The sequence below is a fragment of the Lepidochelys kempii genome, chromosome 3 (genome assembly GCF_965140285.1).
Source record: "Lepidochelys kempii isolate rLepKem1 chromosome 3, rLepKem1.hap1, whole genome shotgun sequence".
NCBI classification, from domain to species: Eukaryota; Metazoa; Chordata; order Testudines; family Cheloniidae; genus Lepidochelys; species Lepidochelys kempii.
In genome coordinates this window covers 134,236,849-134,263,568 of record NC_136382.1, presented here as the reverse complement: position 1 = coordinate 134,263,568, position 26,720 = coordinate 134,236,849, and the positions used below count along the sequence as shown (strand labels likewise).

At 41.2% G+C, this 26,720-nt stretch overlaps 1 protein-coding gene across 1 annotated transcript in view; it reads right to left on the bottom strand.

The window, feature by feature from the left end:
• Nucleotides 1-24,639, bottom strand: part of KCNK1 (potassium two pore domain channel subfamily K member 1) — a 54,994-nt gene extending 30,355 nt beyond the window's left edge. The window contains exon 1 of the mRNA XM_073338117.2: nt 23,881-24,639. Coding sequence (XP_073194218.1) covers nt 23,881-24,235 — 355 coding nt within the window. The 5' untranslated portion in view covers nt 24,236-24,639. The remainder of the gene's footprint in view (nt 1-23,880) is intronic.
• Nucleotides 24,640-26,720: the final 2,081 nt, after the last annotated feature.

The following is a 26,720-nucleotide window of genomic DNA, read 5'->3' as shown; positions in this document are numbered from 1 at the left end:
GTAATTACAGGCCTTTCAGTCTGACATCAATCCCAGGCAAGGTAATGGAGCAGCTGATCTGGGACTCAAAGAATTAAAGGAGGGTAATATAATTAATGGCAGGTTTCAGAGTAACAGCCGTGTTAGTCTGTATTTGCAAAAAGAAAAGGAGTACTTGTGGCACCTTAGAGACTAACCAATTTATTTGAGCATGAGCTTTTGTGAGCTACAGCTCACTTCCAGTCACCATGACTTTATGGAATATAGGTCTTGTCAAAACTAACTTGATACCTTTTTTGATGAGATTACAAGTTTGGTTGGTAAAGGTAATAGCACTGACATAATATACTTAGACTTCTGTAGGACATTTGACTTGGTACTCTATGATAATTTTGATTAAAAACCCAGAAGATAATAAATTAACCTGGCACACATGATTAAAAGCTGGCTAACTGCTATGTCTCAAAATATAATTGTAAACTGTGAATCCTCATTTAGGAACCAAAAAAATGTAGGCCATACTTACAGAAAGGGCGAACTACCATAAGACACTGACTCTGAAAAAAGATTTGGAGGTTGTGGTGAATACTCAGCTGAACATGGAGTTCCCAGTGTGATGCTGTGGCCAAACAGGCGAATGCAATTCTTAACGCATGACCAAGAATATCAAATGGGAGTAGAGAGGTTATTTTACCTCTGTATTTGGCACTTGGGCAACCACTGCTGGAATCCTGTGTCCACAATTCAAGAAGGATGTTGATAAATGAGAAGGTTCAGAGAAGAGCCATGAGAATAATTAAGGGATTAGAAAGCATGCCTGACAGTGATAAGCTAAATAGACGGAGCTTTTTGAATCTAACAAACAGAAGGTTAAGGGGTGATTTGATCACTACCTACATGAAGAACAAATATTTGATAATGGGCTCTTCAATCTAGCAGAAAAAGGTATAACACAATCCAAGGGTTGGAAGTTGAAGCTAGACAAATTCAGACTGGAATTAAGGCATGAATTTTTACCAGTGAGGGTAACTAACCAGGTGTTGTGATAGATTCTCCATTACTGACAATTAAAAAACAAACAAAAAAATAAAAAATAAAAAAATCAAGATAGGATGTTCTTCTAAAAGCTCTGCTTGAGGAATGATTGTGGGGAAGTTCTATGGCCAGTGCTATACAGGAGGTCAGACTAGAGGATCACAATGGTCCCTTCTGGCCTTGGAATCTATGTAGTTCAAACAATCCTGGGGCCCTGTGTAAGTCACAGTGGCTTCCCGGTTGCTCATGGGCTGTAGTGCTTCCTGAAGTCTCCACAGTGTTACATGCTGCAGCCTTGCCCTTGACACACCCCTAGGCCTGCCCACACCGTGCCTATGCCAAAGCTTGCAAGGGGCTCCTCAGAAGGCTATCTTATGGCTGTCTTCCTCAGTTACTGTGCTGTGGAATCTTCCCCCTGCCAGAACCTGGTCTTTTAGGGCCTCTATACCACTCCAGCCCTTTCACCATGTGTACAGGGACTAGGATCATATCGCCCTTTATATTTTAGATTATTTTACTTTGTGTCAGGAGGAAAAACAGGAAGACCGACTGGTCAACCGGGCCCAAGACAAAACACCTGGGAGGTTTTCAGATATAGCCAAAGCAAAGTCCGATAGAGTTGCCAAGCTCAGATGTTACAAAAACGGGGGATTGAGACTTAAGCCCAGATTCAGAAGACACTTAAGCATGCGCTTAACTTTAAATACGAACAGTCCCATTCAGTAAAAGGCAGAAACAAAATCAGTTCACTTTGGATATGCAGGAAATAATCACTTCTGTACACAGTCTTCAAATACACTGAGCATAACATCCAGAGGAATTTATATCACAATGTTTCACCCTGTGGATAGTTAGGAGGGAAAATACTTCCTGTAGAAAAAACTCCCAAGGTATTTAAAATATTTTACCTTATAGCTTGTATACACACATGGTGTACAAGCTGAATTTGAAAACACACAATCCAAAATAAAAAGCTAATCAAATTTTGCTTCCATATTTCCAGGCCTGCCTTACAAAATGTGAAGTCTGACATTTGACACTTGCCAATGCTGGACATTGACTCCAGTATGGCTGCCATTCCAGAGGCTTACTGAATATTTTCCAATATATGAGCCGAATCCTGGGAACATAGAACTTTTGGGGTCCCAAAAGCACAGAAAAGAATGATGCTGGCAAATACTGCTGTCAGGTGGTTTGCTTTGTTTTTTTAAGATACCTGAATATAGAATACACAAAGTTTGCATGAGAATAAAAATCCCCAAAACAAAACAGCTAGTATGAGAAACCAGTAGTGAAAAGTAAAACAAAATGCTGAAATAAAATTCACATGAACAAAATCTTACATCAATTCTGCACAACAGTGAACAATGAAAGAGGAAATACTACTTTCATTAGAACCCCTTTTTCTATATTCTTTTGCTTGTGCCTGAAGACCATTAATAGCCACCCTCTTCCCCGTCCCCATCCCAAATAGACTTGCCAGTCTCTCACTTTGGGCCAGATCCATCTCCCACTGAAATCAGTACAAACAAGTACTTATGGACTTCAAAGGGAATACGATTGAGCTCATTCAGTGGATTCTTTTTCCATAGGTACAAAAACATTCTCTCATTCATTTATAGTTGGGGAACCCCCAACTCTTTTACACTGTATTCGTTGTTGAAGAACAATCTCTACTGTTGGAGGTTTTTTGTATTTTATATAGATATAGATTTATAAAACCCAAAATTTACACACACACAATTCCTTATTTGTATTCACACTTGTGATTTTAATTAACACTTGTCTTTTGGCATCTCAATGTTTTAGTGTTTGAGCTGCAAACACTGCAGGAGAGTATTTAACTACAAACGAAAAAAACGGTTTTCAGTCAAGTTGCAAACAACCCCACAAGTTCTAATTTTTTTAAAACTAAATTTTCATCAAAAATTCACCTAAATGTACTTTTAGAAATGAAAGTAGATATTCTGAAACTAGTTTCTCTCTATATCATTAGGCAAAGTTTGTGTTTACAAAAATAAAAATGAGCAGTCTGATGTATTCTTTTAATTAAAATTTTAAACATCTAACTCCAAATTTCTCAGAAAAATACAGCCTTTACTTGTGGCCTTGAAAAACAAAAGGTCTCAGTATGCAAAAAAGGCAGCTGTGAAAGAGTTTTTCAAGGTTATTTAATTACCTGAATCCATGTTAAGTCTCGAAATCAGGGAGTGGCACAGAAGCAAGCTTTAAAACATTGAAAAGTAGGATGGAATTTGCAGGCACATTTTAACCTTTTCATTTCAGGTTCCTGCAGTTTTCAACAACTCTAGAACATATGTTCAATGTGTAGTGCAGTGGAGGTACTTCAGGAGCAAAGCTAGTGCTTTCTGATCTCTTATAAGATCATGTTTATTTTAAAGTGATATTAAATTATATTACATTTGGGAACACTCTGGGCCCACTTATAATCACTCCACTCACTTTGTGGGGTAGATGGAAAGAGGACACAGGGAGCTCTTTTCTGTTTTAGTACTCAGGGATTTGTCTCAAAGTTTGGCCACAGGGTAGGTGAACAGAAAGGAAAGAGTAACAGCCGTGTTAGTCTGTATTCGCAAAAAGAAAAAGGAGTACTTGTGGCACCTTAGAGACTAACCAATTTATTTGAGCATAAGCTTTCGTGAGCTACAGCTCACTTCATCGGATGCATACTGTGGAAAGTTTAGGAGATCTTATTATATACACACAAAGCATGAAAAAATACCTCCTCCCACCCCACTCTCCTGCTGGTAATAGCTTATCTAAAGTGATCACTCTCCTTACAATGTGTATGATAATCAAATTGGATTTGTGCTGGAAATGGCCCAACTTGATTATCATACACATTGTAAGGAGAGTGATCACTTTAGATAAGCGATTACCAGCAGGAGAGTGGGGTGGGAGGAGGTATTTTTTCATGCTTTGTGTGTATAAAATAAGATCTTCTAAACTTTCCACAGTATGCATCCGATGAAGTGAGCTGTAGCTCACGAAAGCTTATGCTCAAATAAATTGGTTAGTCTCTAAGGTGCCACAAGTACTCCTTTTCTTTTTGAGAAAGGAAAGAGGCAGCCGATGCCTCCAGATGGAACGTGACTTGGGGAAAGCCACAAGGCAGCTTCTCTGCATGTATAGCAGGTGTAACCCCCTCCCAGTCCAATCCTGCAGGCAACAGGGGACACTTGCTGCCCGGCACAGCCCGTTCCCCCAGTACTTCCAGATACTGGTGCCTGAGCACGGCACCTCCTCCACCTTCTCGGATCCTGTTCAATCCTCTGTGTAGGTGAGAAAAAGCAGAAACGTTTTGCTGAAGTTGATAATGCTTGTAGCCCAGAGTCTGTGAAGATTAATCTCTAACACAGAGTACACATTCGTGAGTAAACTCAGCAGGTTCAGATTTGTGGTTTGAAGACAATAGACATCCCTCATATTAAATCTCTGAATATGAAAACCTATTAGGTCACTATCTCCAGAATAAAGAAAATCCAGCAAATGTTGTAACAAGGCTTCAGTAACTTTTCCAGGCACAGCTATTTGTAAAGTTTTATTTCATTTCTATCACCTCACTGCTAAATGCTTAACTAGAACCACATAACTGCCCACCTTTAAATCAAATTGAAAACAGATAAATTAAAAAGCTGGGATGTTAGACTAAGAACCATGTTGATATCAGACATTTCGCCCAACGTCTTTTGATTCATTACCAGTTACCAAATGTTTGGCTTTGGTTCTTTCTGGAGCTGTATTCAAAATTGGAATTTTGTAGAAATTATGAACAAAATTGAGTTTGTCATTTTGAAGTTAAAAACAACATGCACTCAAAAGTTATTCTAAGCATTGTGTTCATTTCTCATGTCGTGATGTTCAGGGAGTAGTGTGCAGATGCACAATGAGGATGTACATACAGAAATAGATCAAACTTCCAGGATAGTTCCATTATTAAAAAGGGTCTTTTAAAAAAAATTATTTTGGCTTATACTGGTTAAGAATTAAGTTGATGCTGCAGGATGGATCTCTACGCTGTTTATTCACCTATCATATGATAGGACCAGGCATTAGCGTTGTAAGAAAAAAAAATAATTGGGCATTTTCATCATCCACCCACCCTCCACAACAACCTGTAGTGCAGTATTACAGTCTTGAGGCCACACGACACCCTGTCACAGTAGCTGATTAGTAATTTGGTAGAGTATTTTTGGTCATCTTTAGGACTGGCCTTTTGTGAGATGGTCTTATTTATCATCTTGAGTTTGACACATGTATTAGTTGGTGGTGGTGGGTTCTGCATTTTTTATAGTAAGCACCTCCCCCTTTTATGACTAGCTTCATAGTATGGGGACAAAAAAACTTAATAGTTGTATATACTCTTATGGTGTTCTGGTCTCAAACACTAGCAAAGTATAGCTTTTTTTGTTCACTCTAAGTAAAGGTTTGATGTAAAAAATGTGGATCGGTTGTTATATGACCTGAAGCAATGTGTCCAGCTCCACTTACAGTGCTTTTGGGAAGATTTAGGGCTGGTCTTCACTATCAGGGTAAGTTGACCTAAGTTACAGTACTCCAGCTATGTGAATAATATAGCTGGAGTCGACGTAGATTAGGTCGATTTACCCCAGTGTCTTCACTGCGCTGCATCAACAGGAGATGCTCTCCAGTCGACTTACCTTACTCTTCTTGAAGTCAATGAGAGAGCGCTCTGATGTCGATTTAGCGGGTCTTCACTAGACCCACTAAAATCGACACCCGCTGCACCGATTGCAGCAGTGTCAATTTCCCTGACAGTGAAGACAAGCCCTTAGTGGTCACATGCAAAGGAGCAAAGAGTCATGCTATTTGTATGTACACTGCTCACCAATGGAGGAAACACTGAAGTCTACTTTATGGCTATTGTAGGAATTTTATATTTTTTCCTGCATGTTTTTGGCCTTCTCCCCAACCAGATCTCTCCTCCCCTCCCCCCCACCAGCTCCCTTTTAGAATTTCAAATGATAATTAAAGCATTTGCATTATCAGTGTTTGTGTGTACCATTGGGGTGATGAACTATAATGGATATGCTAGGGATAGCTAAGTCTGTGTACACATTAAGGATTCATAGTGGAGATTAACTCATGTTACCGCAGATGTGGGAGTGGACCAGTGTATGGCTTTTACAACTGGACAGATGCTGATGAAATGTCTGGCTGTTGAGCCTATTTTGTTATAAGTATGTCTCCCATAGCTCCTTTCGGTGAGGTCCCATTTGTGTGAATAAGTAGATGTCACCCTTCACACCAGTAAAGTCAACTACAGAAATTTCCACAAGTGTTTTCAATTCCTCAGTGAAACCTTCCCATTTCCAAGTAGCAATCACCACCTTTACCACCATTGGTCAAAAGATCCATTAGAAGATTCTCCTTCTAATGTAAATTATCAACAAATCTTATTTTCTTTTTATTGCTTTTGGATGTAAAGCAATACTCCTTAGTATTGGGGATATGGGGAGTAAAACAGAGGCACAAGAGATTCAAGCATTGGTGGAAAGGGGACAAAACAATAATTCTCTCCATTATGGGTACAAAGGAAGCTGTAGCTTTAATTATACAAATGCAAAGCTAAGTCTCACTCAGACAAACTCTCTTGAAACCTGAAGGACTAAATAGGAACAGCAGGATTTTTGGTCTGCAGATCTTGCAAGAGACCCTTCTCTGAAAGTTTACTTAACATTGTGCTTAAAATTCCAATTTGGGATGTCAGCAGAATAGTTATAGCTTGAGACTTCAAGAAGTAATATACAAATAGAGCAATTTAAGCCTTTTTAATAGCAGTCAGATTTTCTAGAAATTAATCCTCTACTTTCATTACAGAGGTGAAATACCAGAGCTCTAACTAAAGCCAAATATCAGAGCAATAATCTAACTGACCATGTATAAACTTAAATTGTTGGAAACTAGAACCTTGGCTTTACACTAACCCTTTGATTACTTAAAGCAAATCGGTTAAAACATACTGAAATATAAAAACAACAAACTGGAGTAGTGAAGAAGCTGAGATCTCCAAAGCTATTTAGGCAACTAATTCTTATTTAAATCAATGGGAGTTAAGCACCGAATATCTTTGAGGATCTGGACTATAGTGACCCTAAAGCTGACAAAGCAGCAACGGAGGATTATTCCCCTGCTATGGGGGAAATTCTGGGTTGTCCTCCAGCAGGGGAGCATATCAGGGCAGGGTCAGGAGGTTCCAGGTGTAGGAGGGAGGAAAGAGCTGGCAAATTACATGCTCCACCAGTCACTGACCAACACTACTCTAGCTGATATAAGTTAAAGCTGCCCCATGGCTCCTCTAATTTGGGCCAAAAACTGGCTTTGCTGCTCATTGGCCTCATGATTGGAGAGGCCAGAAAGCTGGCATGGAACTGTCTTTGCCATCCCCTTTCTTCAGCTGCAACACTCATGTATTCAGTCCAGCTGAGGACTCTGCCCATATTCCCTGTCAAAGGTAATGCTTGGAGGAGTGGATTTTTAAAATTAAACTATATACAAAAATATACACACACACACACACACACACACACACTGACTCACATTAAAATAGGAATTCTTTCAGTTCCCAGTTTGTCAGACTAAGTAGTGTATGAAACCTTAACAATACAGCAACATTTTTTCTTCAAGAAGGCAACATAGGAACAACTGCCAGACTGGAACAGACCCATTGTCCATTGAGTCCAGCATCCTGTCTCTGACAATGGCCAGCACCAGGTGTAAAAACCCTGTAGTAGGTCGGTGTGGGATAATCTGCCCTCCACATTAGACCTCAGCCTGATCTCTCATTAATTACAGATTAAACTTCATGCTTCAGCACTTAAGTCAGTCTCCCTTCCAAAAATTGTTAATGATAATTCTGGATATTCTTGATATCTAATATCCTTTTCGAATCTTGCTTAAGAGCTAGCGTTAACAATTTGTGACAGTTCCACAATTTAATTATACATGGCTGAAAAAGTATTTCATCCATCAGTTTTGAATTTGCCACCTTTCAAAACCACTTTTGATTTCACGGACTGTCCCCTTCTTTTTTTGTTACTGGACCAGGAGAACGGAATTCCCAAGCTAACAATCAATTAATTGTTTTTGTGTACTTTTATCACGTCCCTCTCATTCATCACCTTTCTAAGGTAAGCAATTCCAGTCTTTTCAATCTTTCTTCATAGGAAAGCTTTTTCAGGCCCTTGATCAAGCTTGTTGCCCTTTTTTGAATCCCCTCTAATTCTGCAATATCTTCGAGATGGGCCAACCAGTACTGCACAGCTTTCCAAATGAGACCACACCACTGATTTGTATAAAGGCATTATCGTATTTTTTGTTTCAGAGTAGCAGCCGTGTTAGTCTGTCTTCGCAAGAAGAAAAGAAGTACTTGTGGCACCTTAGAAACAAATTTATCTGAGCATAAGTTTTTGTGAGCTACAGCTCACTTCATCAGATGCCTGCAGCAGAAAATACAGTGGGGAGATTTTATATACACAGAGAACATGAAACAATGGGTGTTACCATACACACTGTAATAAGAGTGATCAGGTAAGGTGAGCTATTACCAGCAGGAGAGAAATAAAACCTTTTGTAGTGATAATCAAGGTGGGCCATTTCCAGCAGTTGACAGGAACAGTAGAGAGGAAAATAAACATGGGAAAATAGTTTTACTTTGTGTAATGACACATCCACTCCCAGTCTTTATTCAAGCCTATGTTAATTGTGTCCAGTTTGCAAATTAATTCCAATTCAGCAGTGTCTCGTTGGTGTCTGTTTCTGAAGTTTTTGTTGAAGAATTCACACTTTTAGGTCTGTAATCGAGTGATCAAAGAGATTGAAGTGTTCTCCAACTGGTTTTTGAATGTTATAATTCTTGACATCTGATTTGAGTCCATTTATTCTTTTATGTAGAGACTGTCCAGTTTGGCCAATGTACATGGCAGAGGGGCATTGCTGGCACATGATGGCATATATCACATTGGTAGATGTGCAGGTGAATGAGCCTCTGATAGTGTGGCTGATGTGATTAGGCCCTGTGATGGAGTCCCCTAAATAGATATGTGGGCACAGTTGGCAACGGGCTTTGTTGCAAGGATAGGTTCCTGGGTTACTGGTTTTGTTTTGTGGTGTATGGTTCCTGGTGAGTATTTGCTTCAGGTTGGGGGGGCTGTCTGTAAGCGAGGACTGGCCTGTCTCTCAAGATCTCTGATAGTAATGGGTCGTCCTTCAGGATAGGTTGTAGATCCTTGATGATGCGTTGGAGAGGTTTTAGTTGAGGGCTGAAGGTGATGGCTAATGGCGTTCTGTTATTTTCTTTGTTGGGCCTGTCCTGTAGTAGGTGACTTCTGGGTATTCTTCTGGCTCTGTCAATCTGTTTCTTCACTTCAGCAGGTGGGTATTGTAGTTGTAAGAACGCTTGATAGAGATCTTTTTGTATTATTCACCATTCCATTCCTTATGGACTCCAGCATCTTGCTGGCTTTTTTGACTGCAGCCACACATCGAGCGGAAGTCTTTATTGAGCTGTCTAGAACAATGCTCAGAGCCTTTTCTTTAGCTGATATAGTTAATTTGGATCCCCATAAGGTGAACCAGTTTAATTTTTTTCCCCTTCAATGTCTGTTACTTGGCATTTATTGACAGTTTCATTTGCCATTGTACGCCCGTGCACTTAACTTGTATAAATCTCTCTGAATTTTCTCACAGTCTTGACTAACTTTAATAACTTTGTATCATCTGCAATTTTTGCTACCACACTACTCACCCTCCTTTCCAGATCATTAAACATGGGATCTAATAGAGAACCTTGAGACATCCCACTGTTAACCTGATGCCATGATGAAAGTAGATCATTTAATCTTACTGTCTGCTTCCAGTCTCCTAGGCAGTTTTTGATCCATGACAAAAACTTTGCCCCTCACCCCATGACTCCTTAGTTTGTTAGCAGCCACTTCTGAGGGACTTTTCCAGAGGCCTTCTGAAAATATAAGTTAGCTATGTCAACCAGTTCTTTTATCCACTACTCTGCCATGTTCAAAGAAGTCTGAGATATTAGTGAGGCATAATTTTCCTTTGCAGAAACCATGCTGGTTAGAACCTATCATATCATGATCTTCCAGGTGTTTGTTATTCTATTTTTAATTAGTTACTGTTTCATTCAATTTGCCAGGTACAGGTATAAGGCTCTGTACACACCACCTGTAGCACCCCTTTATGTCAGGGTGTGATGCAGAAAGGGGTTCTCAGCCAGCAGAAGGTGCTGGGGGATATCTGCCTCTCGACAGGTCATCTGTGGCTCAGTCCCCTGGCTAAGTCACAAAGTCCAACTCCATTACAGGGTAATAAAAAGGTCCAAACAAAAATCCTAACAAATTCTAAGTAATAATTCTTCTTTGGTCCCTCTTGGGCCAAACTAATAACCACTTCTTCTCCAGCAGCATTGCCCCCACGGCCTCCCTGCCCCAGGGACCCCAGCAATTTACCTCTGGTATCACCCTGCTCCCACTTACAAGACCTATCCCAGGACTTCTCCCATGGAAGCCTAACCTGCTCCCCTGTGGGTTTGTTCTACCCTCTTTAGGCCCTAACTCAGGGCTTCCCCAACAGGAATCTAGTCTACTCTACTCCCTATGGGTTTTGTCCTACCAGCTCCTTCTTACTCCTTTCCCAGAAAGGCATTTCTACCTGTTGGACTTTCTGATCTAGAGGCCTGCAGCAGCTCTCTTCCCAGAGCCCAATGAGAGGCACTCCCACACTGCCTCCCTTCCCCAGGGACCCTGCAAGCTCTCTCAATATTAACTCCAAGTCCTCATTCAAGGCCTAACCCCACCTCCTATAGACCCCTTCCAGCCTACTACAGGGCTTCTTTAGAACTCTGTCTCTCCCCTTTCCTTCTAAGCAACTTTTCCTTTATATAGTTCTAGCAGCCACTTTCTATTCAGCTGCTCCATTACTAATTATCTAAAGGGACACCACCTGGAGCACCTTATTATTCCCAAGTGTAGCCCACAGGATCCTCAAGGGCCAATTATGCTCTGGCCCCATGACAGGATCACTCATATATAATTCCCCAGATCATCCCCAGAGCCTTTTTTAAAATATAGGTACAAACTTGATACTCTCCAATCCTCTTGAAACAGTGGGTGATTTTTAATGAGAGATTGCATATTTTTGTTTGTACTTAAGATCTCCAGAACTCTTGGATGTAGATCATCTGGGCCTGTTGACCTATTGGTTTTAAATGATCACTTTGCTCCAGCTCTACTTCTGACACCCCTGTCTCATCTTTATTACCCAGATTACCTTTATTAACATGGAGTTTTTTAACTCATATGGATGATTCTGCCTTCCTATACATGCACACAACTTCCATGGAGCACAATCCTTAGCTGCACTGAACTCATGGTTGGGACACATAAGGGAAGAGGGTACACAGGGGTACCTTGAAACCATTTATATTCCTCATCTAATCATGGGGCCAGCACACTGGCCCCCTATTTTGCATGTTGCTTAGGTAATATCCAACCTGCCAGATACTGACACAGTGCATTGCGCTGTACCTTTGCCTCCTCTCACTTTCAGACAGCCCCAACAAAACCCTTGCACTGAGGATGCCAGGAAGGACTGGTGTGAAATTAACGAGGATTCGCTCATACTAAGGAAATCATGAGTTGTTTCTTTAAGGCAGCTTTAAGTCGCAAAGTGACTTTAGCAAGGCAAAGCATGTGGTCCTCTGCTTTTTTTCTTTTTTAAATAACCTCTTTAACAAATTATACTTTCCTGTAGATGGTAAGTAACAAATGGGCATTAGTTAAAAAGCTGGACACAAAACACCTAGTCAAAGTCAGGCACATTCCTCTTGTCGGTAGCCACACTGTAATACAGAAATTTAAATGAGCCACAATTGGTACATTCAGGGAAGCAGTTGCATCTCAGTTATCTGAGTCAGAAGTGACCAGTTGTGCTGATATGATAGATTTAAAAATTCCTGGAGGTTGATGGCACAGAGTTTGTAAAAAAAAAATCACGTAAAAATATTGTAAATAATTTTAGAAGCTGACATGCCTTATATACACCTGAAAATCAACCTCAGCTCCTTGGCCAACATCCATTTAATGCACTGAAACAGTTAGTGGACATTGGTTCATTTGTAAGTAAGTATACCATAAGGGAGATTTTTAAAAACTGGGGTTTTATTTGGATTTTTTAAAAAACAATGCTTAACCATTTTCTCTCTCCAAATGCAGTACAAACATCAGTTTGTTATTTTAGGCTAGAGACCAAATGATAGAGGAAATTTACTGTTTCTTCTTTTACTTTATTTAGACCATCAAAAGGAGTTTTTATATTTTAGTTCAATAAGAATCACATGGGAAATTGATTTTCACACATCCATTTTGGTATGAGCTAAGAATGCAATTGACTTTTGTCATCACTTCATACTGTGTTAATGGAAAAACATAGACGTGTCCTGTAGCCATAAGCCACCTAAACTCCCCAGAGATTCTAACCACAGATTATGTTGTCTATGGGATAAAATGCTTGGTTTACGTTGAACTGAACTTTATCAGGAGTGAAGAGCAACTGAAAGTTTTGCTTTTACTAAAATTTCTATTTTCCCCCCATTGATTTAAATAGGTCTTATCTCTGTTACAAAGCAAACACCAAAAAGTATTACAGGACACAGTTGGGTCTTACTACCTCAACTTAGGGCTCTATTTTATGGGTTTATGGGGACCAAGTAATTTGTAGTGTGCTACATTGGCCCTTGGAATATAAAAACACTGCTACTTTTTAATGTTTCCTTATAATTCAGTCCTTCCAGATGTTTAATCATTTTTGTTGTTTTTCTCAAAATTTCCTCCAATTTGTCAATAACTTTCTGGTAATAAGATGTTCAGAACAATGCAGCATTCTAGGCATGTCTGTCCAGGACGATGTAGATTGTGACCTTGTTCAACCATGATGGGATTTCTCTGCACGTACATTGCCTTCCCCAGCTCTGCACTGCAGCCTCAATTTACATTACTGTATTCAAGTATCCCCTTCTTAGTGAAAAATCTGTGTAACAGAGTAGCTGGCCAATTAAAAGAAAATGGGCTCAGCTCTTCTGTTCCACTGTAAGTGCTCCCAGCTGAGCCACTTAAGAGAGCAGGGCAGCACCTGGGGCTATAAAGAGTCAGTGAGGGGTCAAAGCAGACTCGGGGTTTGGCTAGATTTGTTATCACTTCAATCTGCCCACACTAGCCAATGACACTGAAACCAGCCCTAGAAAATATGAATAGGGAAAGCACTGAGGAAGGCTGGATGCAAACGAGGAAAAAGAAAAGGGTAGATTCTTTAGAGCCAGAAGGAGCAGAAAATGGGTAGGCAGGAATGGGATATGGGGGAAAAATTACCTAATAGTGAAATCCCTGGCAAAGGGCATAAAGATAGGGGATGTCAACCCCCAGATGACTTCAGAAGGGTTCAGAAAAAAGTGCTGGAGATATAGAGCTTGTCTACATGTGCAGCACTGCCGCTGTAGTGCTTAGTTAGGACACTACCTATGCCAGCAGGAGAATTTCTCTCATCAGCCTAGGTACTCCATCTCCCCGAGAGGCAGTAACTATGTCAATGGGAGAAGCCCTACTGCAACATAGCACTGTCTACAGAGGGGATTAGGTCAGTATAACTATGATGTGGATTTCCCCCTGAGCGACACAATTATATGTCATACATTTGTAGTGTGGACCAGGGCTTAGTACGAGCTAGGAAACTACCTGATGGAGACTTGTAAGTGAAGAGCAAAAACAAAAGAACAAGAAGAGAAGCTCCTTAAGACAAAGGTGCTAGGAAAGCTAAAAATAAGCTGAGCTACCCAGGTTTCTAACTGAAATGAGAGGGGTGGTATAAGGTGTGCCATTTGGAATGTCAGAAAAGGAAATAAAGGAATAGGTGAAAATAAGGTGATAGATGCAAGATGGTAACTAGCAGAAGAGGAGGTGATAGCTGTGCTGGTCACATTTAAGAGAAGGACACTTCCAGATAGAGTAACATGGGGTGCATGGGGTAATATCCTTTTATTGGACCAACTTCTGTGAAAGAGACAAGGCTTTGAGCTTACACAGAGCTCTTCTTCAGGTCTGGGAAGGGTGCACAGCATGTCACAGCTAAATACAAGGTGTCTCTAACATCCTGGGACCAACATGGATACAACACCATTGCAAATATCTTTAGGGTATCAGATGTTCTGAACTAAGCCCTATATATATATATATATATACACACACACACACACACACACACACACACACACCCTCCTCCACTGAAATGCTACAGGTGTCCAAAGATTTGGTCACGTAGCAAATACTTCCAAAAGGAAATTAAGGTGTGGCAAGCGTGGAGGTAACTATTCACATATCTGTGAGGAACAGACAGAATGAATATATTCTAACTGTGGAGGAAAACACAGCTCAACATATGAAGGATGTATTGAGGCAAAGCAAGCTAGAGAAATATAAAAACCAAAATCATTAACATCATCTCATACGCAGAAGCTGCCAGAAGATACCTAAAATAAAAAAAAAGGGGAAAAAAGAAAACCCAGTATGGGGACAGGGATTATCAAGCAACAGAACACTGGGAAGGAAGTGATGAGTGACATTGGGGTAGAAGGAGATGATATGCTACTTATAGAAAAATAGAGATTTGTTGCATTTATGATTGAAGTTAATTTGTACTCCTCAGACAGGAATGCAAACAGCGAACATGAGAATTACAGTTAAAGCTGCTGAAAAGTACCTACCAGCTAGCACCCTATCAGTGGAATGACTTGATACTTTCCTAAGTGAAGGAAATATTGAAGGGTAAGAGAATGAGGGTGACTAATAGCTGGAATACACAGTCTTATAGCAGGTAAGTAGGAATTAAAGAAATATATTACTGACATGAAAACAAAGCTTGACATATTATATATGCAAGAGATTTGGCTAACAGAAAAACTAGACTATAAAAATCACAGGATATGGAATATATAGATATGACAGAAAAATAGGAAAGGGTGGGGCTGGGCTGTCTGCACCTTCATTAAGGAGAATCTAAACAACCTGGAAGTAGAGGTTAAAAAGCTAAATATTGAGTCTAATGCTACTGAGATACTGATACAAAACAACTCTGTGTCTCTCAGGTGATATGTTTATAACCTGTGCAGAAAACTAGAGGCTATATAACTGAAAGAAAGAAATGCAGGTGTCACATGCCCATACAATATCTGTGGTGATCTGAACAGTCACAACAGTTTATAGGAATGTAGGACAAATGATACAAATGGAAAATGTCCATAGGAATTTTGTGATGATAATAATTAAGTAATATTAAATAAGGCACCTACCAGGTTCTGTGAAGAGGACAGATGCCTCTCTTGCCTAGACTTGGGAATAGCTTTTAGTAACATAGGAAGCAAATGCAGCTGGGAAATATACAGAGAGAAGGGAATGGATAGTGACCACTTCCCAGCATTAATTACATATAAAGGAAAAGGACATATTGAAGACAAGAATAAAACCCCCATTTGGAACCTTTTAAAAAAAAGGCAAATTGGAAACTCTTTAGACACAAGTGAGGGATATGTGGGTGAGCAGAGGAGAAGGAATTCTGTAGTAACGTTACAAAGGGAATTATAAAGACAGCCAGCCTACCCATTCCTAAAATACCTACCCTAATTAAAGATAGTAAAAAGTATACCATGGTGGAACAAGGAATGTGACAAGGTAATTAAGGAAAGGAACAAGGCATATAAGAATGAAAAAACTACATTAAATTGATAGGACTTATTGACATATTAAAAAAAATAAGGCAGTTGCACAAGCGCTATAAAAAAGGACAAAGAAAGAAAGCTGGATGCAATACTGCTGGAAAGTAAATACAGATGTACAAGCAACTTTGGGAAATGACTGGAATAAAGAGTAAGAGCAACACAATACCAAGCTTTGAAGTGGAAGGCCATGTAGTAATAAGCTCCAACAAAGAATAAGTGGAAATTCTGGTTGCCATGTTTCAAAAAGTGAGCAATGATGAGGATCAGAGGATAGAAATTAGGGAAAGGAAAAGAACATTTCTTAATAACTATCAGATGATGAAGAGGTGGGTGGATGGTGTGGATCTTATTTTAAATGAAAACCTCAGGATGAGGGAACTCCAAAAAGTGATAAGGAGCAAAAGCATGCACCAGGGAAAAACAAAATAAGCTTTGAAATGCTTAAACACAAAGGTGATGAAAACCTATCTGATTCCTTATCAGAGTTGCAGGTATTATACAATGGCAAGTTTGACAGCAGAAACAATATATTTAATGAAATATTACTACTAGCAACCAAACTGGCTTGGTGGGCTTACCTGCTGATGTCTCATTGCTGGAGAACTGGACCCCAAGGAACAGTGAGGATGCCAGGGGGAGTGAGGGATGCTCCCCTGGCAGGGATGATCCTTGATGGAATCTTCCCCCTTTTAAAAGGTGGCTCCCTATGGGCAACTATAATCCTCTTAGCTCAGCTCTGTAGGAGCCACATGGCCCATGCCCCAGGCCCTGGCAATCAGCCAGAAGTGCTGCAGAGACAAAGGGCCTTGGCCTCATACTGCCTTCCTGGGATCTGCATGGATACTGGAGGGATGCACAGGTTTTGGGGTCTAGGCTACTGGAGCAAGACAGGTGAAGGAAGGGACCCCTGATAGAATGACATGTGGGAAACTCCATGAACAGAATTGCAGGGAGTTTTCCTTCTCCTTCACCTGCCCGCCATGGACATTACCATGGTAAAGAGCGCTCTAACCCTGTATTGCTAATCTTTCTTCATCACTTTGAGTTACCCTTCAGTCTTCACTGGTGCTACCAACACTCCCAGTTTGATATAGTCTGTAATTAAATGCACTGTTTAACTTCACTTCCAAATCATTAATAAGTATGTTAATTAAAACTAGACCTAATGAAGAATGGTCTTTGAGAGTCAAATGATATTTGAATTATATCAACTGTAACCAAGGATGGATCATATCACTTGCCTACCATACCCAAAGCACTTATTTTACCTTAATACAAAACTCACCATATTGAAATGCACCTCTGCTTGACCTTTCCCAATCAAGTAATTACAGAGGTCTGACTACTGTCAGCATCTAGCTACTGGTATCCCATACTCATCCTTATTCAGGACCAAATAGAAATTTTAAGTTGGCACATCGCTGTTTCTGTGCTTCATACCTCTAAAAGTAGCACAATATAAGAAATACCTACTCAATCACCCAAAATACAGGTAATGCAAGATAAATTTTAGAAGACATTCTGGTACACCCCCACCATATTGCAATCATCAACCCTTCCAGGTTCAGAGACATGCTGGAGGTGTAGTAACTCACTCTCCTCATTAAAACATTGGCGATCTGGCTGGAGCAAAGGAAATCTCCTCTCCACCCAAAGACAAGTGCATTACAAATGCACTTCACCCTTCTGCAATCCTCCACCTTGTTTTTTTGAATGAAGACAACCCCATACTATCCTACTTTTTAAAACGTATTCTCACAGCTCCATTACAGTGAGATGCTGGAAAGAACCAAGGTGCCCCTCATCCCCACTGGCTGATTGAAAAATGAAACCGGTGTCCAGGTTCATAATGAAAAATAGTCAGCCAGCCTAGACTTATTCTCCCATTCCTAGGGAATGCTGCAAGACAGTCTCACATCAGGCATGTCCCATGCTGGAACACATCACAAAGTAGGGTCTTAACCTATTGCATCAGTGATAAATCAATTTGTATGCTCCTCCATGCCTATTAGTTCAGGTTTCATAAACAGAGGTAACTATCCTCTTCTTCAAACCCTTCCACCACCTTCCTTTTTCATTCTGTTTCCACTCACAGACTTGCCATCCCTTTGTACGTTAGAAATGGGACAGAACTGCACACTGACAGGCAACATGTGTTACCTGGACAGTGACCAACATCCAGGACAAAAATTATTCTTTTTTAATTAAAGTAAGCACATTTACAATTAAATTTTGACTTACACATTATGGCCTGATCCTACAAACAACCACCTCTAGGCAGAGCACTGCAAGCAGAGCCATTGCCACCAACAGGCCCACTTGTGGCAGCTAGGACCCTGCCAGGCAGCAAGCACCTCTGAGCTGGGCTCTTAAGTAGTTCAAGTTCTTGAGGGTTTCCAATTAACTACTATTTTTTAAAATACATTCATGTATTATTTTTAAATGGTTTATGTTGTAGGTACCTAGCGAGGGAGTTCCTTTTGCATGTACTCTGTTCATATCTGATTCTGTGTATCTATTGACATTTTTCCATGAAGGAATAAAGTTACTAAAAAAAGAACCTAAAGCCAGTCCCAGCAGCACTCAACTAATTTCTTTGCCATTTGTGATTACCCCTTGTGTGCCTGAGTTTTTAATCCTGTGATAATGCACATATCCAGCCAATCTGAATTATTTTCAGATAATATTTTACCTGACTTTGCCTATTCCACATAGTCCTTGCATTTATGTGTAGGCACACTATTTTTAACTATTTTTTTAGTCACCTTTTTATTTTCTTCTTCAGGTCACCCTCATCTCCACATTGTTCAAGTGAAAGGACATAGCAGATTTTTTTTTAAAATTAAATTCAAATCTTTCTCCTCTATACTCTTTCTACTTAATTTAAAGCTATGTAACAAGCCCGGTCAGCTTTGAATCCAGGAAACGGGTATCCTGTCAATAAGTGATGATCATCCAATCCATTCTGCTCACAGAAAGCATTTCAGTGATCCATGAATACAATACATCCTCTTCACAACACGGGGCTATTCACTGGTTGGTCTAAGCATTAGTATTGTTTTTCCTGCACTTGCCCTTACTGTTTTTGGGGGAGAGGAGGAAGACAGTTTAGATGTACAACAATTTTTAACTTCTGAATGTTGAAAACAGTTATGTTTCTTAATACATAGTGAAGAGGACAACTGTGATGCTTCCCAGCAGTACCCAGGGTTGCAAGACACCTCATCTCTACCTTCCCTTAGCCTAAGGAAGTCTAGTCTGTGCTGTGTGGATCAGCTCCCTGAAACAATCAGCCTCTGGCAGCACAACCATTACCTTCCAGGCCTCATTTTCTTCATACCAACAGGTGCATACCAACCCGAGTCCTCGGAGAGTTTCCTGCAGAGTCCAGCCCCTGATCTGTTGAACACTCATAGAATTACCAGGCCTGCTATTCCCAAAGAAACAGAACACGTCAACTTGTGAACTATCGTACACATACAATATTATTAATGTTTGTTATGGTAGTGCCTACAGACCTATGAAAAATGGGGCCCCATTGTGCTAGGCCCTGTATATATACACTGCAAACTAAAATAATAAAATGGATTGTTTTTTAAACATAAATGGAACAACGTTTTTATTTTCCTCACTTCAAGATTCCATCCAAAACAACTGTGGATTGGATTCGGCCCACTGAAAGAAGTACAATTCTCTCCCCTTCTGACAGTGATGGATTCATTTTAATTTCAAACATACAGAGGAAATATTTCAGAGTAGCAGCCATGTTAGTCTGTATCTGCAAAAAGAACAGGAGTACTTGTGGCACCTTAGAGACTAACAAATTTATTTGAGCATAAACTGTCGTGGGCTACAGCTCACTTCACTGAGAACATGAAACACATGTTCTCTGTGTATATAAAATCGTCCTGCTGTATTTTCCACTGCATGCATCCAATGAAGTGGACTGTAGCCCACGAAAGCTTATGCTCAAATAAATTTGTTAGTCTCTAAGGTACCACAGGTACTCCAGTTATTTTAGAGGAAATATTGCGGCTGCTGATGTTTTGGACCTATATGCCTTTTGGCTGCAGTTGACTAAGTTTTGAAAGGTCACTAAAAAGAGGGTTTTCAAAAAGTTTATTAATATATGGGATGACTGCACGTATGTTCAAGTATTCACCTTTGAGGGTCTCTGTGATCTAATCAGCTAAACACTTGAGGCCTTATGCAGATGAACTGTAAATGATACAGTTGAGTCCAAAACCAAATCCCACTGCTTTGTTTATTTGAGTGGTGCTGAACTTTTTGTACGTTTCCTCATCCCTAATGTAAAACTTATCAAAGTTATTAAGAACCATATTTCAGTTTTCTGTATTAACATTTTTATTTTATAAGGAGATTATCAGCAAGAAAAAAGTATATAGGATTAGATATCAAAATGTATAATATTTTCCATAATGTATCGGAATACTATATAACAAAATATAAATTTGAAGATTAAAAATACCTCTTAAATACTTAACATAAACATTTTAATATTCTCCAATAGATAAGAACACTCAGTTTCACTGATTAGGAATGAAGATATTGCACTGAAGTGTTACAGTATAAAGTCCACACAATTAGTACTTGGGCTTATAACTCTTCAGTGTATGTGACAAATTTACAAGTACTGAAAAACTAGAGGTTCAGTGTGTTAAATTACTAAAATTATCATTCCAAATCTTCAGTTAGCATCTCAGAAATCACTGATGTAGCTACTAAACGTATGCTGCCTGTAATTTAAAAACTTTATTTCTGTAAAATGCTTAACTGCCAAACATTTCACTTACATTTCTTGTTATCCCAAAGATTATCATAACTAAACGAAAAGATAAGTACAAACCTCTGTAGTGAATGTTTTACTATAAAAAACATTCATATTAATTTAAAAAAACACATAAATTAGTCCATATTTTCAACATCAAAACCTTTTTTTTATTTAAAACAGGCAATATTTGTTCTAATCTGACAGTAAGTATCAGAGTCAGACCAGGTAAATACACTGTGATTCATTAAATAGCATTCTCGTTATCAGCTGATATCTTTAATGGAAAAGGGAATTGCTTACTACCAAACTTGCATCTTTTCTAACAGTACCAAAATACTGCCAAGACACTCATTTAATGGAAAAGTTTTCAATTTTAAGGGAGTTTTCAAAAGCACCTCACACTTATGAAAGAGGACACTTATTTGTTTCAATGATCACTTAAAACTTGGCCATTCAAATCATCACAGTCCAACCTTCCTGGCACATATACCTATACTGTCCCTTAAAGGGACACTGTCAACTTAAATTTGATGCTTTTTACAAAATTTAAAATTTGTAAAAAGCAAGATTTTATAAAACCTAAAACAAAACAATTTCCACAACTTTTAAAAAATCCCAATGAAAGTAGCTGTTTTTAAGCAAATATACATTCTCCTGTAGTGCTGTAGACTCAGAGTACACCAGAAATTTTAAATTGAAAATGACTACATAAACAAAAATGAAAATTGCTTCATTGATTTTCATTATCCAAACTGAAAGAAATGCAAAAAAAAACCCCAAAGTAAGAGCAGTGAGCCAGATTTTAAAAGGTATATAGATGCCTAAAGATGTGGATAGGCACCTATTCGGATTTTCAAAAGCACCTTGGTGTCTAACTCCCTTTGATTTCATGGAGTTAGAGCCATAGGCACCCATCTGCACTTTTAGAGGCCTAAATACCTTTAAAAAATATGGCCCATAGTGACAATTAGGTTGTATTTTTAAAGATGTTTCACTTTTAAGAATTTAAAGTGTTAAGCAACATGGGTAAAGCAATTTGTGTTGGCAGCACAAATTCTACTCTCATTCACAAGGGTCTGTCTACACAGGGATAAAAAACCCACAGCAGGCATGGGTCAGCTGACTCAGGCTCCTGGGACTCAGGCTGTGGGGCTAAAAATTGCTGTGTAGATGTTTGGGCTCGGGGAGTTCTGGGACCCTGTGAGCCCAAGTCTGTCAGCTGACCCAGGTCAGCCATGGCTGTCTTTTATCCCTGTGTAGATGTACCTTTAATTTCCCTTAAATAGGAGGATTGTTGGGTGGTGTAGAGTCACACCGCAGCTGCAATATCACTCATAGAGACCCCCTGTAGTATCCTCACAAAGGGGACATTTCCAGGGCATTTCCAGGGGACATTTCCTCTTCACTCTGGCTATCCCCATCTGCCAGAATGGACCCTTGGAGCCATGGGCAGGTGGGCATAAATTAAAGATTTGTGGAAAATACCCATGGCCAGTCACAGATTCCAGGGGCTGTGAAGGTGAGTAAAGCCACACTAGGTGCAGCTCATGGTGGAGGAATCAAGCACAGTTCAGACATAGCTCAGAACCTGGGCCATGAATTTTAAGCTGACGGTATCTCTTTAAGAAAAAATGTTAGGGTTTTTGAGCTAGTAAAGCACAAGTAGGCAGATGGATCAAAGCTTAACTACATAGTAAACATCTTGGGGCAGATACTGTGGCATAGTTCAAACAAATAAGAAAACACAATACAATTTTGGAAGGCACTCCCAAAATATGAATATCAAGAGTACCCAAAGTGAAAGCATATGCTGAATTAGTTATGGGTGTGTTCTTTTTCCAGCTACACAGGATGAGCAGTTGTTTTTTCCACTGTGAAAAGAAACTTGCGTCACTAAGTGACTTTATACATAATGAGAGATCATGACGACAGAACCTGGGTCCTGATTCTCGCCAGCATTACTCTAATATTACACCAGCATAAGCACCTTGATTTCAGTGGAGTTACACCAGCATAACACTACGGTGAAATCAGGCCCCTGAAGTTTTCAGTTTTCTTCCAGTTACCACCAAATCATACACCAGTGGAGATACTATGGTTTTATACTTATGTAACTGGGAACAGAATCATGGCCAATGGTATTACGCCAGCACAAATGAGAAAATAATTTACTTACCTTGATTTATGTAAGACTGAGAAGTACTCTCTTTTCCACACCAGCATTCCTCCCACCCCCACCTATGTAACCAATCTATGTAACCTCCCCACTGAGCACTGTAGAAAAGGAGAAAAGGCCAGAATGGCTACAATCCCCACCACTGATTTGAGACCCCCAAAGGAGCTGTGACACTCCCCTACACACACACACACACCCCAACTACTGATGCCAGATATAAACCAAGAATGCAAAGTGGTTTGAACAGGTACTTTAGTAAATGTTGCCAATTATTCTCCTCCCCACAAACAAACCCAGCAACCCTTTCTGCAATGTAGGGAAACCCTCTCTGTTCACCCTTGACAAAAAGCAGCAGTTTTATTCAAACTCTTCTGGTTTATGCAACACTAAAAAAAAAAAAAAAAAAAAACCATCAAAGCAAATACTATCCACTTGGCTGCCACTTAAGTTTTCTTGATAAGAAGACTGGACCTCGGGATGTAAAGGAGTTTCCTTTCTTCTCTTGCCCTTAGGTCCCAAGAGAGAGAGAGAGAGAGAGAGAGAGAGAGAGAAAGAAAGAAAGAAAGAGGCCTAGGAGGGGTTCTTCTCCCTGGGATTCCGTGCACCTTCCACAAGAGTGGAAAGGAGGACAAGAGATGGAGAGGGCCACGGGGACAGATGGGATGGGAATGAAGAGCTGCTAGTGCAGGGATACGGGGTCCTGTGGGGAGGGGAGGAAGAAGGAGTCTGTGGGTGCAGGAAAGGGATAGAGAAGGAAGCCCCAGGGGGCAGGTGGACGGTGCCTGCGCGCAAGGAGATGAAGGGGCGAGGAGAGATGCAGCAGTCCTTGGATGCAGAGGGGATAGAGGCACCCTGGGGGCAGGGGGATGGTGCAGAGAGAGGGGTTGGGAGATGAAGACAGAGCAGCCCATGAGTGCAGAGGGGATAGAGGCACCCTGAGTGCAGGGGGCTGGGGGAGATGAAGACAGAGCAGCCCACTGGGTGCAGATGGGAATGGAGAAGCCCTGGGTGCAGAGGGGCCTGGGGGGCTGGAGAGGGGGGGGGAGGAGGCGGTGGGCGCCGAGAGGGGCCCCTTACCCGTGGTGGAGAGCACGGTGCTGGCGAAGAAGAGCGCGGAGGTGAAGTCCCAGTTCCAGTTGCCCGAGGCGTTGCCCAGCACGGACACGCCGTAGTTGCTGGCCTCCAGCACCCGCCGCAGGAACTGCTCCAGCTGCTGCTCCGACAGGCACTCGTGCTCCTCCAGGAAGCGCCGCTTCAGCTTGCGCAGCTCCTGGCGCAGCAGGTCCTCGTAGGGCAGCTCCACCGAGGAGAAGACCACGGCGCCGAAGACCAGGTAGAGCAGGTAGCCCAGCACCAGGAAGGCGAAGCACCAGGCGGAGCGGTGCCTCTCCACCAGCCGCACGCACGAGCAGCCGGCCAGGGACTGCAGCATCTTCCGCCGCCGCCGCCGCTCCCGCGGATCGAGCTGGCCCCGCGCCCCGGGGAAGCGCGCGCGGCAGGGAGGGAGCCTCCTCGCTCAACCAGCGCCTGCGGGCCGGGCTCGCTCCGCAGCAGCCTCCAGGGCAGCGGCGAGGATCAGGCCCGCCCTGGTTGGCGGGGAGAGGGGGGGAGATACGGACTGGCCAGCGGCCCGCCCTCCCAAAGCCACACGCCGGCCGGCCGGCCCCAGCCGCTTCTCCGGTTCCTGTTTCCTTTCTGTGACTTTCAGGCTAAAAAGCGCCGCTGATGTGGCACTCACGTGGTTTCCCGGCTCAGGTAACCGGCAATGGAGCAGCCGCCCTGCTCGGGGTGGCTGCTATTTATTCCCGGGCGAGCTCGCACGCACGCACAGAGCCCAGCCTGAGCCCGTCCCCCCGCGCCTCGCATGCCCCCGCCTGGCCCCCCGGGTACACAGAGGACCCTGCTGCGATCTTGGGCTTGGCGCGAGATAAGGAACAGCTTGCCACGGCTCTGTTGATAAACCCTGCCCCACACCGAACTGATAGCAGGGACAGATGGAAAACGGAGGGGGGTGCAACAGAACAAAGGTGTGTGTGTGAGAGATCTGAAATGCTTCACTTCCTCTGCTAGCCCAATGTGAGACGAGCAAGGGAAGTCTCCTATGACCCCGGCCGGTTCCGGAAACTTAGCCTGCCCCAGGGATGGGGGCCTCCGTGTGCACACAGCCCATGAAGGGGCCAGTTCTGCCACTGCCATGATGCTGAATTCCTGAGGTATATAATGTATAACATCAAATTGGGGTGAGATGCAGGTAACTTTGGGGTTCTAAAGAAGTAACATTCCTAGAAATGTATTATGTAGTCCCACAAATCAATTGGCAGCAGTTCAGTTACACAGCAGAGTCAGTCTCTAAGGTGCCACAAGTCCTCCTTTTCTTTTTGCAAATACAGACTAACACGGCTGCTACTCTGAAATCTCAACCTAGTATCTTTCAGCAACACTAAATTGTCTTTAAACATATTTATTAGCTATAAAACATTGATACATAATGAACAGTGCTACAGAAATCAGTAATGATGATTAATAATGAATGTTGTCTAAAAGAGTGCAATGCAAAACTGTTGAAGTGAGCATTTGGAGCAAACATTTCTGGCTTCCATCTAAGACTGTGTATTTAAAAGTCGTTAAATACAGAGTCATAAAACTTCACTGAGTAATGACACACAACACACGCACACCTGGGCTCATTTCCTCCAACAGCTTAATCATTAATTCCCCCAAATTCCAGATTCCTTATGTAATTAAAAACACCATTTAAATGAAAGCAATATTTTTTAGGCATTGGGCTTTCATCTTCATCAAATGCATTCAGTGTGACCAAGATACAGTAAATTGTTTCCCAAAATATAACAGCATCAAATAGATACTCTTCTGGTTATGGATAGGGGTGGACAAACGAGTTAATTTAAATATAACAATCAACCTCCACCTTTTCCTAACCCCCAAAACAAATGTCCTTTTAAAGTTAGAAACTGTTTAGTTAAGAATACACCTCTTCTGAGGGGCAATAGAAAACTGTACAGTTACCTCTGCTGTGACCAAACATTTACATAAACCTTCAATAGGATCCTACTGGACTCCCAGCTATTTCCTCAGCTCTTCATTTTTGTGAATCAGTTACTCTCATACAGCCCCATGCCTGCCTAGAGAGAGACTCGAGTCTCTTTGCTGCCCCAAAATTTCACAACTCTTAACTCTGTGACCTTTCCTCCAAAGATCATCAGAAATATGGGACATGGGGATCAGTCAGAGTATAACAGAGCTGGGCTTTTTCACTTAAGCATTCAAACTCTTGTTCTCAAACCAAACTTTCTGGCATTTTGAATTTTGACCAACACTGTGTAAGATAGTGTTTTAATTCACAGCCCCCAAGTTATACATTTGTCTCAGAATCTGTACTAATCGTGTAGTGAAATATTCCATAGCAATGTATACACAACAGGGAACAGAGAGAAGGATATTGTGATATTGACTTGTCTGGGTTTATACGATCATATTTTTGCATTCAGCTATATAACAAGTTTAATCTTAAAGTAAGATCTGACTCTTTGCCCATCTCACTTTGCTAGTCAAGATCAGTTTTACATAGGAATTGGCCAAGTGGATCAGATCGGTGAATCTAATCTAGTATATTGTCACTGAAGGTGCAAAAAATCCTGCAATAGTTTGTTATGGGATAGCCTGTCTCCAGGAAATTTTTCTTCCTTATCCTTTTAAAGTTACCTCATTAAACCACATCACCACTTGACCCTGCCGCTGGCTAAATCCCTAATTTCCTTTGTGCTGTGAAGGATGCTGCCCCTGTTGTTGGGAAAAGAGGTCTTGGGACAGATGCCAGTGCTCCCCATGGCACTGAGCCCAGTGCTGAGGCATGAATAAACTTGTCTGCAAGCTGCCTGTTCTGTAGGGTAAGATCA